Source organism: Triticum urartu, chromosome 4, assembly GCF_003073215.2.
Source record: "Triticum urartu cultivar G1812 chromosome 4, Tu2.1, whole genome shotgun sequence".
NCBI lineage: Eukaryota > Viridiplantae > Streptophyta > Magnoliopsida > Poales > Poaceae > Triticum > Triticum urartu.
In genome coordinates, this window is record NC_053025.1 from 155,409,727 (window position 1) to 155,423,358 (window position 13,632).

General features: G+C 45.4%; 1 protein-coding gene across 1 annotated transcript; it reads left to right on the forward strand.

The window, feature by feature from the left end:
* Nucleotides 1–7,882: 7,882 nt before the first annotated feature.
* LOC125554667 (bidirectional sugar transporter SWEET6b-like) lies at nt 7,883–12,462 on the forward strand. Its single transcript, XM_048718150.1, has 6 exons — nt 7,883–7,962; nt 8,092–8,308; nt 8,367–8,528; nt 9,934–10,053; nt 10,167–10,268; nt 12,364–12,462. Exons 1-6 carry the CDS (start codon nt 7,883–7,885, stop codon nt 12,460–12,462), a joined length of 780 nt encoding a protein of 259 aa, XP_048574107.1.
* Nucleotides 12,463–13,632: the final 1,170 nt, after the last annotated feature.

The following is a 13,632-nucleotide window of genomic DNA, read 5'->3' on the forward strand; positions in this document are numbered from 1 at the left end:
GGTGACGCCGCATGGGAAACAGGCCCGTTCATCCGCGCGTGACACTGAAAAAGGAGCTGCACCACCGACGCGTCCGTCTCGTTCAAACATGCATTTGTTAAAATAGCTTAGATGCGACGTACCTATACGCTGCGCCCCTGCCGTGCTTTACTGCATCGATGCGTGCATCCAAGCCCGCATGCAAATGGCTAGGCATTCACGAGCAAAGAATAGCTAGGCTGCGACGTTGCATGGCATGCATGGGACAGGGATGGCCCACATGTCATTGACCCTCTCGCATGCAGCCCATCCCCCCCTCTCGACGGCCGTGCGCACGCACGCCAGGCTCTGCCGGGCCCAATCCGCTCGGCCCAACGGTCACTAAGATGCTCCCCCGCTCAACGTTATCTGTTCGTCAGAGAGAAAAAATGGTGGCCAATCAGATTGGAGCCCACGGATCGCCCCCGCGGAATCCTTCTAGAAGGCCTATCCGATGGCCGCAGTTTGGCGTTAGGGTTAGATCGACGGTGGACGTTTGGCGCTAGGGTTACATGGGTTTTGGAGGCAGTCAACGGGGTTTTGAAAGCTTTGACCGAACATTCAAATGTGTATAACTAATTCAAAAAAATCTAAAAAATGAAAAACCTGCGCATATAGCCTTTTTATGTTACATAGTTATGATATAAAATGATAAACTTGATCTAATGATCTTTGCATGAAAAAACCTTCACAAATTGGACTATCTCGACTGAGGTTGCATAGAGTTCAAAGGAGTGAGAAGAGGGTTTGAGGTTTTGAAAATGCAAAAACATCACCTTAGCTTCATTTTAGAGTGACTAAGGAGGATCTGGAGTTATTTTTGCATTTTAAATTTTTAAACTTGTTTTATTGCTGACTTTGTATTAAAGGGTGTTTTTTCAAAAATAAATTAAATAATATGAATACTTATTCAAAAAAAGGTGAGACTTCGTACTGATCCTATATAGGTATAATATAAGCTAAGAAAATCTTTTTGGGTGATTTTGAGAAGGTCGAAAAAAACTTGCTTAGAAATGGGGCCGTTTTCCCTTACTTTGGAGCCTCTTTGGACAACATTTTCAGTGACTATGAGTTGGACTTCACAAAAAGGGTTGGATTTATGAACTAAAGTGCATAGTAGTACATAAAACGATGCAACATCACAGAACAAACAAATGAACTCAAAAAATATTGGAGATAGGTTCAAATTTGAATGTCGGTTCAAATTTGAATTTTATTTCAAGTCAAATCAACATCATAGCACATAAGTTTTCACATGAAAGAACATGAGTTTTCACATCAAATGACAACAAACTTAAGTTTTCACATCAAATTTGAATGATTTCGACTCTATTTCTTTTGCTTCTTTCTACCACTCGATTTCTTCTGCTTTTTTCCACCGTTTGGTTCCACGGCGCATAGTTTGTTGATGCTGATACTCTTGCTTTTTGGACCCTTGCAAACTCCACTAGGCCCCCTCAACTTTTGCACCTGACCATGTCCCACTTCTTCAGTTTGCACTTCTGCAGATTGAGTAGATGGCACACATTGTTCAACTACTTCAGTTTGCAACTCAACACTTGGCAGCACAACCTCCAAACATGGCAACACAGTTGTCAAAGCAGATTCGCATGGCAGCACAACAGTTGCTTCATCTGCAACAGTTTCAGATTGCCCTAGCGTCTGCAAAACAGATTCAGTGTGCATCACATCGTCCAAAACAGAAACACTTAGCTCATGTTCAGCAGTAACAGTTTTAGTTAGCTCCATATCTTTGTCACCAAACATTATCTGCTTAGTGCTCTTCCTTCTATAGCCATTGAGTCTTGCTTTTTTCACTGGCCAGCATTGTTCAACAACAAGAGGTGGGGCTTTTTCTGCATGCTTCCTCCTAAAAAATAAAGCATTTGACTTGGTTAGATACTAGAACAAGTAGCAAAATCAAAAACTTGCAAAAACAGTAACATAAACATACTTTGGCCTCTGAGGAGTGTAGATGCACTTGGATGAACCAATTCTGTGCCCAAGTACCTCACACAACTTGCACCTATTTTTGTTACCTTTTTGAGCCCTTTTGGGCTTATCATTCTTTTCCTTTTCCTTTTTCCCCTTCTTACTACAACCACCTTTCTCAAACCAAGCTTTGAATCTTCTCTGTTTAGGCCTCCCAACCTTTCTTCTAGTGACAGGGGGACACAAGGTAAATTCTATTTCCACCTCAGGCCACTGAGATTGGTCAGTCAGTGCAGGAATTGGACTTGCATATGCAGCTTTGAATCTTTGTACTGAATAATACTCATGCAAATATGGGTGCATATTAACCTGGGTTTAGATGCCAAAAAAGTATGGAATGCTCACATGGTTTTCCAGTGTGTTGCCACTCTTGGCAAGTGCACTCATGCAACTCAGTATTTACCACATGCCTCTTGCCACTCTTTGTATCTCTAACTTCAGAACCCCACAAGGAAGATTTCTCAACAAATAGATGTGAAAGATTTCTACTCCTGTTGACCACCTGTTGTACCACTGCTGGAAGCTTGTCCCTTTCCAAAATATTAGCAATTTTTCCTCTCAACTCCCACAAACGCATGATCATGATCCTTATTTGGTCCACCATGTCATGCACAGGCAAGTCTTTCAAATCCTTCACTTTGTTGTTAAAACTTTCTGCCAAGTTGTTATTGATATGATCACATTTTATGGTAGTATTAAAACCTGATCTATACCACAACAGAGAATGGTGGGTGTTCAACCATGAAGCAAATTCATTATCACTACATGATGCCAATATCTTACCAAGGTGATAGGAATGTGTCTGTCTGGTGTAGGACCTTGTTGCTGGCCACATGCGCCCAAATTCATCTCCTCTGAATTTTTTTATCAGATTCATCCACATATGTCTAAAGCACTCCCTCTGCTTAGCATGGGGGAAAACATTTTTTACTGCATTTTCCAACCCTTTACATGCATCTGTGTGGATGGCCAAAGGAGAAACTGGCCCTATGCATCTTTTCAGTTGCATCATGAACCATATCCATGATGCCTCTGTCTCTGATTGAAACATTCCTATTGCAATTGGGAACATCCAGATGTGTCCATCTAGAGCATTGCATGCAGCCAACTGACCATTCCACTTTCCAGTCAAAAAAGATGAGTCTATGCTCAAATATGGACGACAACCTGCTTTGAATCCATCTGTGCAAGGCTTCAAACACATAAAAAACTTGCTGAATAAAACCTTGCCATCCTCTGTTACCTCTGTATCTATCTCCACCACACTCCCAGGTGACCTCTTCTCCACCTCTGCTTTAAAACTATACAACATCCTAAATGTATTTGCCCAGTCACCATACAATGATTTCATGGCCCTTTGTTTTGCTTTCCACACTGTGGTATATTGCAGCTGGATGGGGTACAGCTTCTCCAAGTCAACTTTAAGCCTCTTTGCAGTAGTGTTTGGAGTCTTGGCTAAAATAGGAGTAATCTTCTCTGTAACCCAAAGCTGTGATGTCATCTTTGAAACTCTCTGTGAAGTGGTCATATATGTATGCTGGTGTGGTATTTGATTTACCCTTACTGTACTTCCATCAGGTTGTAGTCTGACAGAAAAGTACCATTTGCAAGGATTGCCACCACCATCATAACCTTTGCACCGAGCATAAAATTTCTTTCGATCACTCCACATAGTCTTGGCATCAAACTCTTTTTTCACTGCATAGGTCCTGAAAGACATCCTAAACTCCTTCATGCTTGGCCACAACTTTCCCACCTCAATAACTGGGTTCTCTTTGTCATACAAACAAACTAGCTCATTATCATCTGCATCATCCACATCATTTGCAGCCTCTCTCATCAGCTGTTCTTCATCCTTATTTGCATTTCTAGGGCCTGTGTTACCTTCAGCAGGCAAAGAACTGTCATCCTTCTCCTTATCTTTGTCATCAACTTGAATGCCAAACATTTCGGCCATATCAATGTCAGATATTGGTGTAATGACCAAATCTGTTTTTTCATTCAACTCTACTACATTCCAGTCAACAACAATCTTCCTAGCACCATGGGTTCCCTCCTCTCCATCTGCATCAATCCCTGTATCTTCAGCTACTACAGTCGGTTCAGTCAACAATGCCAACATCTTCTTTTGTGAAACCCACTCATCATCTTCCATCTGTGCAGCCATCTTTGATGGCACATAACCAACTCTGGAATGAGTTTGCAGATCAATTAGCTCTGCATAAAATGTTACTTGTTTGCTTGCCCACCCTTCTTGCTGATCAATTTCAGCAACCATGGATTCTCAATCTTCAATTCTCACATATTCACCATTATAGTTATCGAAACGTTGCAGAGATACCTCTTGTTCTGGACCCCAAACAATACTCTCCCCAATTCTCTCCACCAAATTGCCCACGGCCTTCTCCTTCATGCTCTCCAATTCATGGGGATCAACATCTGCAAATTCGACATCCAACCTCACGGTGGTATCTCTATCAATGTCTTGGACACTACCATCACTGAGCTTGGCTTTACAGGGAAAAAATTCCACTATAATTGCGAATGTGGTGGCAGAACCTGAACCTCCCCTGTTTTGTCAATGGCAGGCAGCGGCGGCAGTCACTACCAAATCGAGTTCGATTCTAAATCGCCAAGAAAAGAGGGTGGCATTACCGATTTGAAGCACTGTCTCCTCGCTCCATCTCATCCAGCCCTCGCTCCATCTCCTATCCAATCGAGATTCTAAAACGCCAAGAAACAGGGGCAGCATGAGGCCACAGATTTATCCAAAATTCATTGGAATGGGAGTAGTGTTTGGAAAATACTCACTCGCAATAGCCGCTGCAGAGATAGGCGCTCCACCACTGGGCCGCGGAGAAGAAACAACCCCCGGATCCAATGGAGCCCGATTCTAAATCGCCAAGAAATAGAGGGCAGCATGAGGCCACAGATCCCCCAAAATTCTGGGGAGTGGGACTAGGGTTTCGGGCTCACCTCGCAATAGCTCTGCCGCTGCCGAGAAATGCGCTCCACCACCGCGGAGAAGAAACCGCTGCCGGAGAAGATGCTTACGGCGGCGCCGCTCGCCCAGTCCAGCACGGGCGAGTCGAGCACGGTCACACAGTCACCGGTCGAGTCGTGGACGGTTGACTCTTGACTACGTGGCCATAGGTGGACCCCACCAGTCAGAGCACATAACCCCCAGTGTCCTAACCAAACCTCAGCCTAACTAACAGCCAACTAGCCGCGTAAATGGTGTGTCGCATGGGAGCTATTTTTTCCAACGCAGATGTCGCATGAGAGCTATTACAGCCAACGACGTCGCATGAGAGACAGTTCACACCAACGACGTCGCATGGGAGCTATTTGCCCGATGTCTATATGGTCTGTTGATTGTTATTTGTATACCTTGTATCTACCGCCTGGGGCTTTCTCACCTCAATTTATTTTTCTTTCTGTTCCTTGTAACTTGTTGCCTTTTTGTAATTCCTGACCGATTAATGGTTCCATTAAATTCCCTTTGAGCCTTCTTTCTAAAAAAACAACAACACTTTTCCGTGATGGCTGAGAGATAAACTTCGCTTTGCAGCAGTGGCAAGCCTGCCGTCGCCGAGCGAATCTGGCCAACACAAAGATTTTAGCCCAAAACAATGTGCCTTTTTTCATGAACCGTTGCCTGGCTAGTGCAAACAAGAAGTTCGTGAACAATCGTAGCGGAGCTTGGCACCTTTGATAGGGCGATAGTGTAGAACCGACCATTGGTTGTGTCCATGGGGTTATCCTTAATTATTGTTGCCGTAACCTGAATGTGAGGAGGAACAATAGTGGGTGTATACATATGCAACATCTTATAAATTTCTACAAGAGGCAAAGCCCATTTCCTATGCTACCTGTGAGATCGACTCTTACTTTTAAAAGCTACAAGTAAACCATGTGACCATGTAGGTCATCAATCTCCTCGAAAACTTGATGTGGCGGCGGCAAAAAAAGGCTCGATAATTAGGGTGGAGTTTGGGGGGGGGGGGGGGGGGGGGGGGGGGGCATATGGACTATGGGCACTTGAGGCCAGCCAGGGGGGCCCATGGGCCATAGGTGCCCATGTGGGCTCCCAAAGCCCTAGGGCGCATACACTAGGAGCCTAGGCACTGGGGGTAGCCCATGGTGTCGGGCCTAGCCTCCTGGGTCTTTTGGTGACTTGAAACTTCCTGAATATATTTTTTGACCTTTTCTCTGTATTTTCCTGAAATTATGAAAACAACAAAAAAAGGAGTTGGCATTGGACACTTGGTTAATATTTTGCTTCAATAAAATCAATAAGAAGTATGCCCAAAGTGTATGTAATTGATTTAAATATAGCATGAATAATACTAAAATTATTGATACATTTGGGATGTATCAGGTTGTTTTTGGTCAAGAGTAGATTTAGCATTGCTGGCTTTCTACTCAAAGCATTGGCTACTACATTTGCTTTACCCGAGTGGTAATGAATTTCCAGGTCATAATCCTTGATTAGCTCGCCCTTGTCGATCACCTGATATTTTCCTTTACATCATCTGTGTGGTCAAGTCCCATCTACAATAATATGTGCGGGAAATGAAGCTAGTGACCTTCGGCCTCCTGTCGCGACTGCTCAGCCAATTAGGATTTCTCCGCATTGATCCCGCCGTTGCCGCCGCCGGCCCCCTTGTATCTGGTGGCTTTAGCGACATGGAGTCGCGGTGCACCCTGGCCCTTGCCGGCGGGAGGGTTCCTGCTTTGTTCTTTTGCTGTTTTTAGGTCGATTAGGGTTTATGTCTGTTCAGGAAGATAAGGTAGTGATAGCTCCATGAAAATGGAATGAGGTCTCCTGCCTAACTCTCATCCCTGTGGTGCATCTAGCGTCGTCAGAGGGCATGTGAAGGTGTGTCTCCATTGGATCTTGTGGGATTCTATTGGTGTTGGTTCGCGTTGGATCTCCATGGATTCAATATTTGTTCATGTGCCTATATGGTCGGATTCTTCCACTCTATGCTTCTCTCCGTCGTTAACGGTTGTTGTCCTGTTGCGCTGGTCCTCTAGGGTAATTAGCATGACGATTTCCCATTGTCTACTTCAACAAATTTTGTCTGGCTCTGATGAAGGAGGGGCACTGATGGTGGTGCAACGTTATCTCATCCAATGCTTCTAGTCGTCGATAGGTGGTCTATGAACCTGGATTTATTTTTTTCTTATTTCTAGTGTTACTTCTACTACTATGAGAGATGATGAATAGGTTGAAAGTTTTTCTCCCAAAAAAGATATTTGCTTTCGCATTTTTTTCATTCTGTCTTTGCAGATCCAGATGCCAGCTCGTACATATCACGTCATATCCTTTTTCATTCGGATGTGTCTAGGGCACATCTAGATGTGCTATAGTTATTGCACATCTAAGTGAGTGAATCAAGTATAAAGAGAAAAATTAAAAAAATTCACACGGATCTCAACGTAAGATCAATGACATAGGATTTAGATGTGCAATACTTATGGCACATCTAGATGTGCTTTAGCAAAACTGTTTTCATTCATCTATCCTACATACGCTGGTTCGGATGAGGCCGGGCACGGCACACTTGCGTACGAGGAGGTTATGCATGCCGCCCCATTTCTCTCGGTTTCCCGATCCGAGCATGCACGCGCGCTACTACACCCAACCTATGACTTCGCAGTCTGACCCACGAGCTAGACTCGGATCTTACCCAGCCACGAGGAGCCAGTCTAACTGAACGTTAATCCCTAACCATATCCATTGTGTGGGGAACGCGAACCCCGCCACGCAATAAGCTCGGCCGGCCTCTCTCATCGCGCCAGCCCCAGATCACAACCAACTCCCTTCCTCTTCCTCGAGTCAGCAGTCTCCTTCCTGGAGCGCAAAATGGTTTCCGCCGACGCAGCTCGTAACATCGTCGGCGTCATCGGCAATGTCATCTCCTTCGGGCTCTTCCTCTCCCACGCGTAAGCCTGCCTCCTCTTGTCTAGCCGCCGCCGCCTCTTCACCTCCTCCTCTTACCTATAATCTACCTATCTATGCATATGGAGGGTGATTGTTGGTAACTTGTGTTTGTTGCTTGTGCGTGCGCGCAGGCCGATGTTCCGGCGGATCTGCAAGGCCAAGGACGTGGAGGAGTACAAGCCGGACCCCTACCTGGCGACGCTGCTCACCTGCATGCTCTGGGTCTTCTACGGCCTCCCCATCGTGCACCCCAACAGCATCCTCGTCGTCACCGTCAACGGGATCGGCCTCGTCGTCCAGCTCGTCTACCTCATCATCTTCTTTATCTACTCCACCAACAACAAGCGGGTACATCCATACACGCGTCCCCTAAGGCCCGGTCTTTTTTCGGTATATATGCGTGCAGTCAAAGATGCTCGCCGTGCTCGGCATCGAGGCGGCGTTCATGGCGGCCGTGGTGGTCGGCGTGCTCCACGGCGCACACACCCACGAGATGCGCTCCATGATCGTCGGCATCCTCTGCGTCATCTGCGGCTCCGTCCAGTACGCCTCCAATCTTACCGTCATGGTACGTATTACGATGATCATCGACCCATCGTGTCTACTCTTTAATTCTTTCTTTCCGTTTCTTGTAGTTTTATTTTGAACTCAGTTAGTTGTTGCGTGTTGATGCCGCACGTGTGGCTAACTAACACTCTCATCTCCCCGCAAAAAAACTAACTAACACTCTCGTCTGCTTATAGATCTGTACTTGCATTCCGCGTATTTAGCTAGCCAACCAACCAAATTTCTGCTGCTATAGGGGAACCACATTTACAAATTACATAAGGTTACTTAATTTTTTTACAAAACCTGTGGCCCATCGCTCCATCACCAACGTGCGGTGCGGTGCCTAGCTAGGGGAACTACATCTACAAAAGGTTACTTTTTTTTACCAACAAGCGGATGCGAAGGATTATAATTGGGAATTGTTAAAAAATGTGTGTACATTTTTGTAGGTCTAGCATTATTGCGGATATAGTGCATGTGGTGTAGAGTTCATCAATGTAGCGGCTGTTAATTAACCAGGGAATTTGTTTACTTACTATCTAGATCATACATATTTTGTTTCTCAAAACAAAATATAGGTCACACATATTTAATGACTCAGCCTTGTGCTTTTATATAATGTGAGTACTAATCAATGAAGAATATAGCATGCTACGAAAAAAGAGAAAAGTGTGTTTTGGTCTCTCGACTTCACCAAATGTCTTCACAGTTTACCAGAACCGGTTTTCATCATAGTCATTAGTGTATCTTTTATTTGCGGAATGGTCCTTACAGTTTACCAGAACCGGTGCCACGTCAGTGGTTTACCCATTGTCTCTGGTTTTGGACAACTTGCTTAGTTGTGTGACTTAAGGGACCAAATGTCACCTAAAAATTCTTGCAAGACCAGACGTAGACTTTTGGTGAACTTGAAGGACTAAAAACATACTCCCTCTGTCCGGTGAAGAGTGTATGTTTGGCTTCATAATTTGTCCACGAAAAAGTGTACTTCTATCTTTTCAATGCACTTTAAAGTAAAAAAATACTTATCTCTCATCACACGGTAATCAAGACCACTAGCAATCTACACATGGTCTCCTTAATTCCTACATGCACTTCGCTCATTGGGAGTTGAATAATTAAAGAGAAGAGAGATGGTGGCTTGCACCTTTCCAATGCATTATTTACTTAACTCTATAATTTGTCCTAAAAATTTCTAGATGTACACTCTTCACCGGATGGAGGGAGTACTTTTCTTATGAAAAATAGCGAGGCCCTTAAAATATGCTATTAGCATGCTATATCATGCTATAGCATAATGTTAGCTAGACATTGTAAAATGGTTTATTTAGCAAGGCATTGCTCAAAATGCTATTGTGTGCTAATAGTGGCGCTATAGCGTTCTATTTTTTTCACCAGTACTAGTAATATTGTATTGCTTGCAGGTTCGTGTGATCAGAACCGAGAGTGTTGAGTACATGCCATTCTTCCTGTCGCTGGCGATATTCCTCAGTGGCTGCTGCTGGACGGCCTATGCGCTCATTGAGTTCGATCTCTACGTGGCGGTCAGTGCAATACATACACACTCCATCGATCTAGCTTTGATGCGATGATTTCAATCTACTCTTTGCACAGATCGATCTAATCAATTGTGATGCCCACTTTTAATTATGCGCAGATCCCCAATGGGCTCGAGGCAGTTTTAGGCCTCATTCAGCTGATCCTCCACTTCTTCTACTACAAATCGACCCTCAAGAAGAAGAACATTGAGCTGCCCACCGTCATTGTTGACAGTGTTGACGCTGTTCTGCGGCGGTCATGGGGGGTTACTGATTCTGGCGTGTATTTCCTTCTGGGGCCTTGCTCATCGGTGGTGCGTAGCCCTGGAGCCTAGGCGAGAGCAGAAAGGTTTCCCTCTACAGGTGTAGAGGTGCGTCAGGATAAGAGCGCCCGAACCTCCGGCAAAGCAGTTTCTTCTGGTTATGCTAAAAAAAATGTCTCCTACCGGCAGTGTGCGTCTTGTGTGTGGCATGTGTGTGTGGCCGTGCCGTGCGCATCGGCGTAGCTCATGTAGAGCTCTGTTTGTGGGACAAGTGTTGTTGAATTCCTTGATTTCCTCCTTGCCAGTATTCATTCAAGTTCAAGGGTGAACCACTTTGCTTGCTGACGGTGCGGTGTTCCTTGAGCCGGAACAAGTATGAAGGGACCCTTTTTCGGCAGTGGAGACGGATGGTATAGTGGCCACCATCTATGCTGCAAGACTATAGACAGAAACTCGTCATCAACTCATCCATTAGACAGCCGCCACAGAGGTACCCTCCTACGTCCCTCCCGTGGGCGACGGGGAGGGCACTCCCACCGCCGCCGCCAGCACCCTCCTCTCTCTCTCCCACCTGACCTCCTCCCTCGCCGCCGCCAGAGGACATGGCCTGGCAAAGCCTGGCCAGCATCGGCGGCGGTCGGGCCTTTTGCATCTCGCCCAGGGTCTCTGTCATGGGGTGGCATGGCTGGGCCGGGACGCCCGATGCCAAGGGTCGTGGTGGTTCGGCGGCGCAGTCCTATGGTAGTCAGGACCGTCGACGCATGGCGGGCTTCGAGGTGGTGGATCGTGCAGGTGAGGGGGTGGCAGCGGATCGGGATCCACCTCAATCTGGCATATGTCTTCAGCCGGTGGTGCGGGTTGTGGGCAGCGTAGGCCTGTGTCCTCCTTCGTGATGGCGATGGCGTCGGCCTATTGGAGGCAACGGTGTGGCCTAGTTCTCTAAGTGCATCACAGCAATGATCTGCATGATCGGTCCTCGATCGGATCATCGACATGTTCCGAAACTGCCGATGAAGATCCTGGCCAAGAATATCTGGATCGGATAGAATCCGGTCGTGCATGTACATATCAGCCTACGCGGCTCCATAAGGGCGCGGCGCAAAGCTCTGTTGTTTGTTGACACCATGGGACATGTTGGTATCTCGATTTTCATGGCGTAGACAACGGTGAAGAAAGTCATGGTGGCTGAGATCGAAGGATCAGTAAGGCAGAGGGGGCCTTGGAGGCGATGGAGTCAGCTAGGTTGTTTGATAACTTACAGAAGCAACAATGACAAGTGGGGGCGGCAGCACCGGAGGATTTCATTTTTGATTGTGCAAGATGCCTCACTCTTCTCATGTATGTGCCTCTTTCACGGCATGCGATGCTCCAATGGTGTCGGCTCCTCTGGTGGACGACGGCCTCGACAGATCAAGCTCAAGATGTTTTTTCTATGACCTGTTGGCTGGTCTTTTTGTACCTTGGGGCATTCTCACCCCAGTTATTTGGTTCCATTAACTAAAAGTTTGGTTCCCATCGAGTCTGCTTTTCTAAAAATACTAACGGTGGCAACGTCTCCTTGAGAGATATAAACTTGGCTTTTCATCAGTAGCAAGCCCACTATCGCTGATCAAATCCGGCCAACCCGAAGCAGTAGCTTAAGGAAAGGCGATTGATGGAATTTTGTAAGTGAAACAAGAAGTAGTGGTCAAATTTTGAAGTGGCAGTACAACCGAAGTTGCCAGAGTACGTAATTCATGTTACCATGTGAATAATGTGTGCGCCTGAAGATCTACTCCATTTGTACAAAAATGGTGTTTGTATTATTGCAGAAATCATTTGACATGCAATATATATCAAACATTTGCCATGCAAATTGAATGAAATTTGCCATGTGAATGAGGATAAACTTGCATGTTGGGAAAGAAAAAAAACGGTTTAATAGGATTTGGTTCAGAAAAAGTTTATCTCAAGTGATTATGATATGCGAGACATTAGAGCAACTCTAGCCGATCCCCTAAAAGGCGTTAGAGTAGTAAAAAAAATCAGTTTTACTCATCGAACCGACACCTAGCTGGTCCCCAAACCGAATAGAGGAGCCAACCCGGATTTGATCCTCTCTCGCTGCCGCCATCATAGAAATCAGAAGATCTATGGCTGCCGCCGCCGCTAGATTTGATGCATTCGGCCACCGGCAGTGGCGCTTTTGTCATGGATTGGCCAAGTACCGAACCGTACAGCCCGGCAATGCCTTTGTGTCGCATGCAGGTATGGCCTCCTCCTCTAGCCGCTCGGATCTCACTTGTCGCACTTCGTCGAAAAAGACACGCCCGGCCATCGGCCGGGCACGACACTGGCCCAGTAGCTTGTTGGCTCCCCGTTTCCGGTCATAAAGTGCAACGACTGCCCGCGCCAGGTGGTGCGTCAAGTTTTGACCATGTCGGAACACCCCGAATGAGTGTTCTTCAAGTGTAAAAAAGATGGGGTGGGTGCTAGTTTTGATTCGGTTGTTCATCGGATTCGGCGCAATTTGTAGCTCAATGTTTGCTCAAATTTATGTGTAGGGCGGATGCAGGTTTTTGTATTAGGAAGAAGTACATCGATTTATTGATAATGAGAAATTTGATAGATGTTTTTCACTCCTTACTAGAGTAGAAACTAGAGATGAGACTAGATACAAAGCAAATGTCAAATTCATCGAAACCAACGAAGAAAGAAGTGTGCGAGCTCGACAAGACAATTGAGATAGTCAACAAGACATATGGAAAATATTAATCCAACTAGTGAGAGCAGTGATGAAAGTTGGAGATTTATTAAAATCTCTAATTGTGATTCTTCTTTTCTTTGGTTTCGTTCTTGTGACAAAGAATTGATGAATTATGTACTCCGATGAATTATGTACTCCGATGTTGTCAATGAAATATAGAAGCATTGAAATTTGTTTCGGTTGCCGAAAATGAAATGCAAATGACAAAAAAAATACTCCAATGTTTTTAGGAGATCAGCTAGGTCTGGTCAAAACTTGGTAGAGTAAATATACTTCATTAAGGTTTACTTGGTCTGATACTCCTCTATTTTTGGGGGATCGGCTAGCACTACTAGGGAAAAACCTTATGCACAGAATCTTACCAGTAGCGAGGGACAAAAACAAGCGCTACTTCTACTTACCAGTAGCGCGTGGCATCCTAATGGGTTGCAGCTAAGTTCATAGCAGTAGCGCGTATCAGGGAAGAAGCGCTACAACTACAATTCCCTTACTGTTCTTGGCAGGCTACCAATTGTTGGAAATATGCCCTAGAGGCAATAATAAATTGGTTATTATTATATTTCCTTGTTCATGATA

Coding starts and splice junctions, on each gene's coding strand:
- LOC125554667 (XM_048718150.1), top strand. CDS start 7,883: ATGGTTTCCGCCGACGCAGCTCGTAACATCGTCGGCGTCATCGGCAAT. Junction 8,529..9,933: donor CCTCCAATCTTACCGTCATG/GTACGTATTACG, acceptor TATTGCTTGCAG/GTTCGTGTGATCAGAACCGA. Junction 10,054..10,166: donor AGTTCGATCTCTACGTGGCG/GTCAGTGCAATA, acceptor AATTATGCGCAG/ATCCCCAATGGGCTCGAGGC.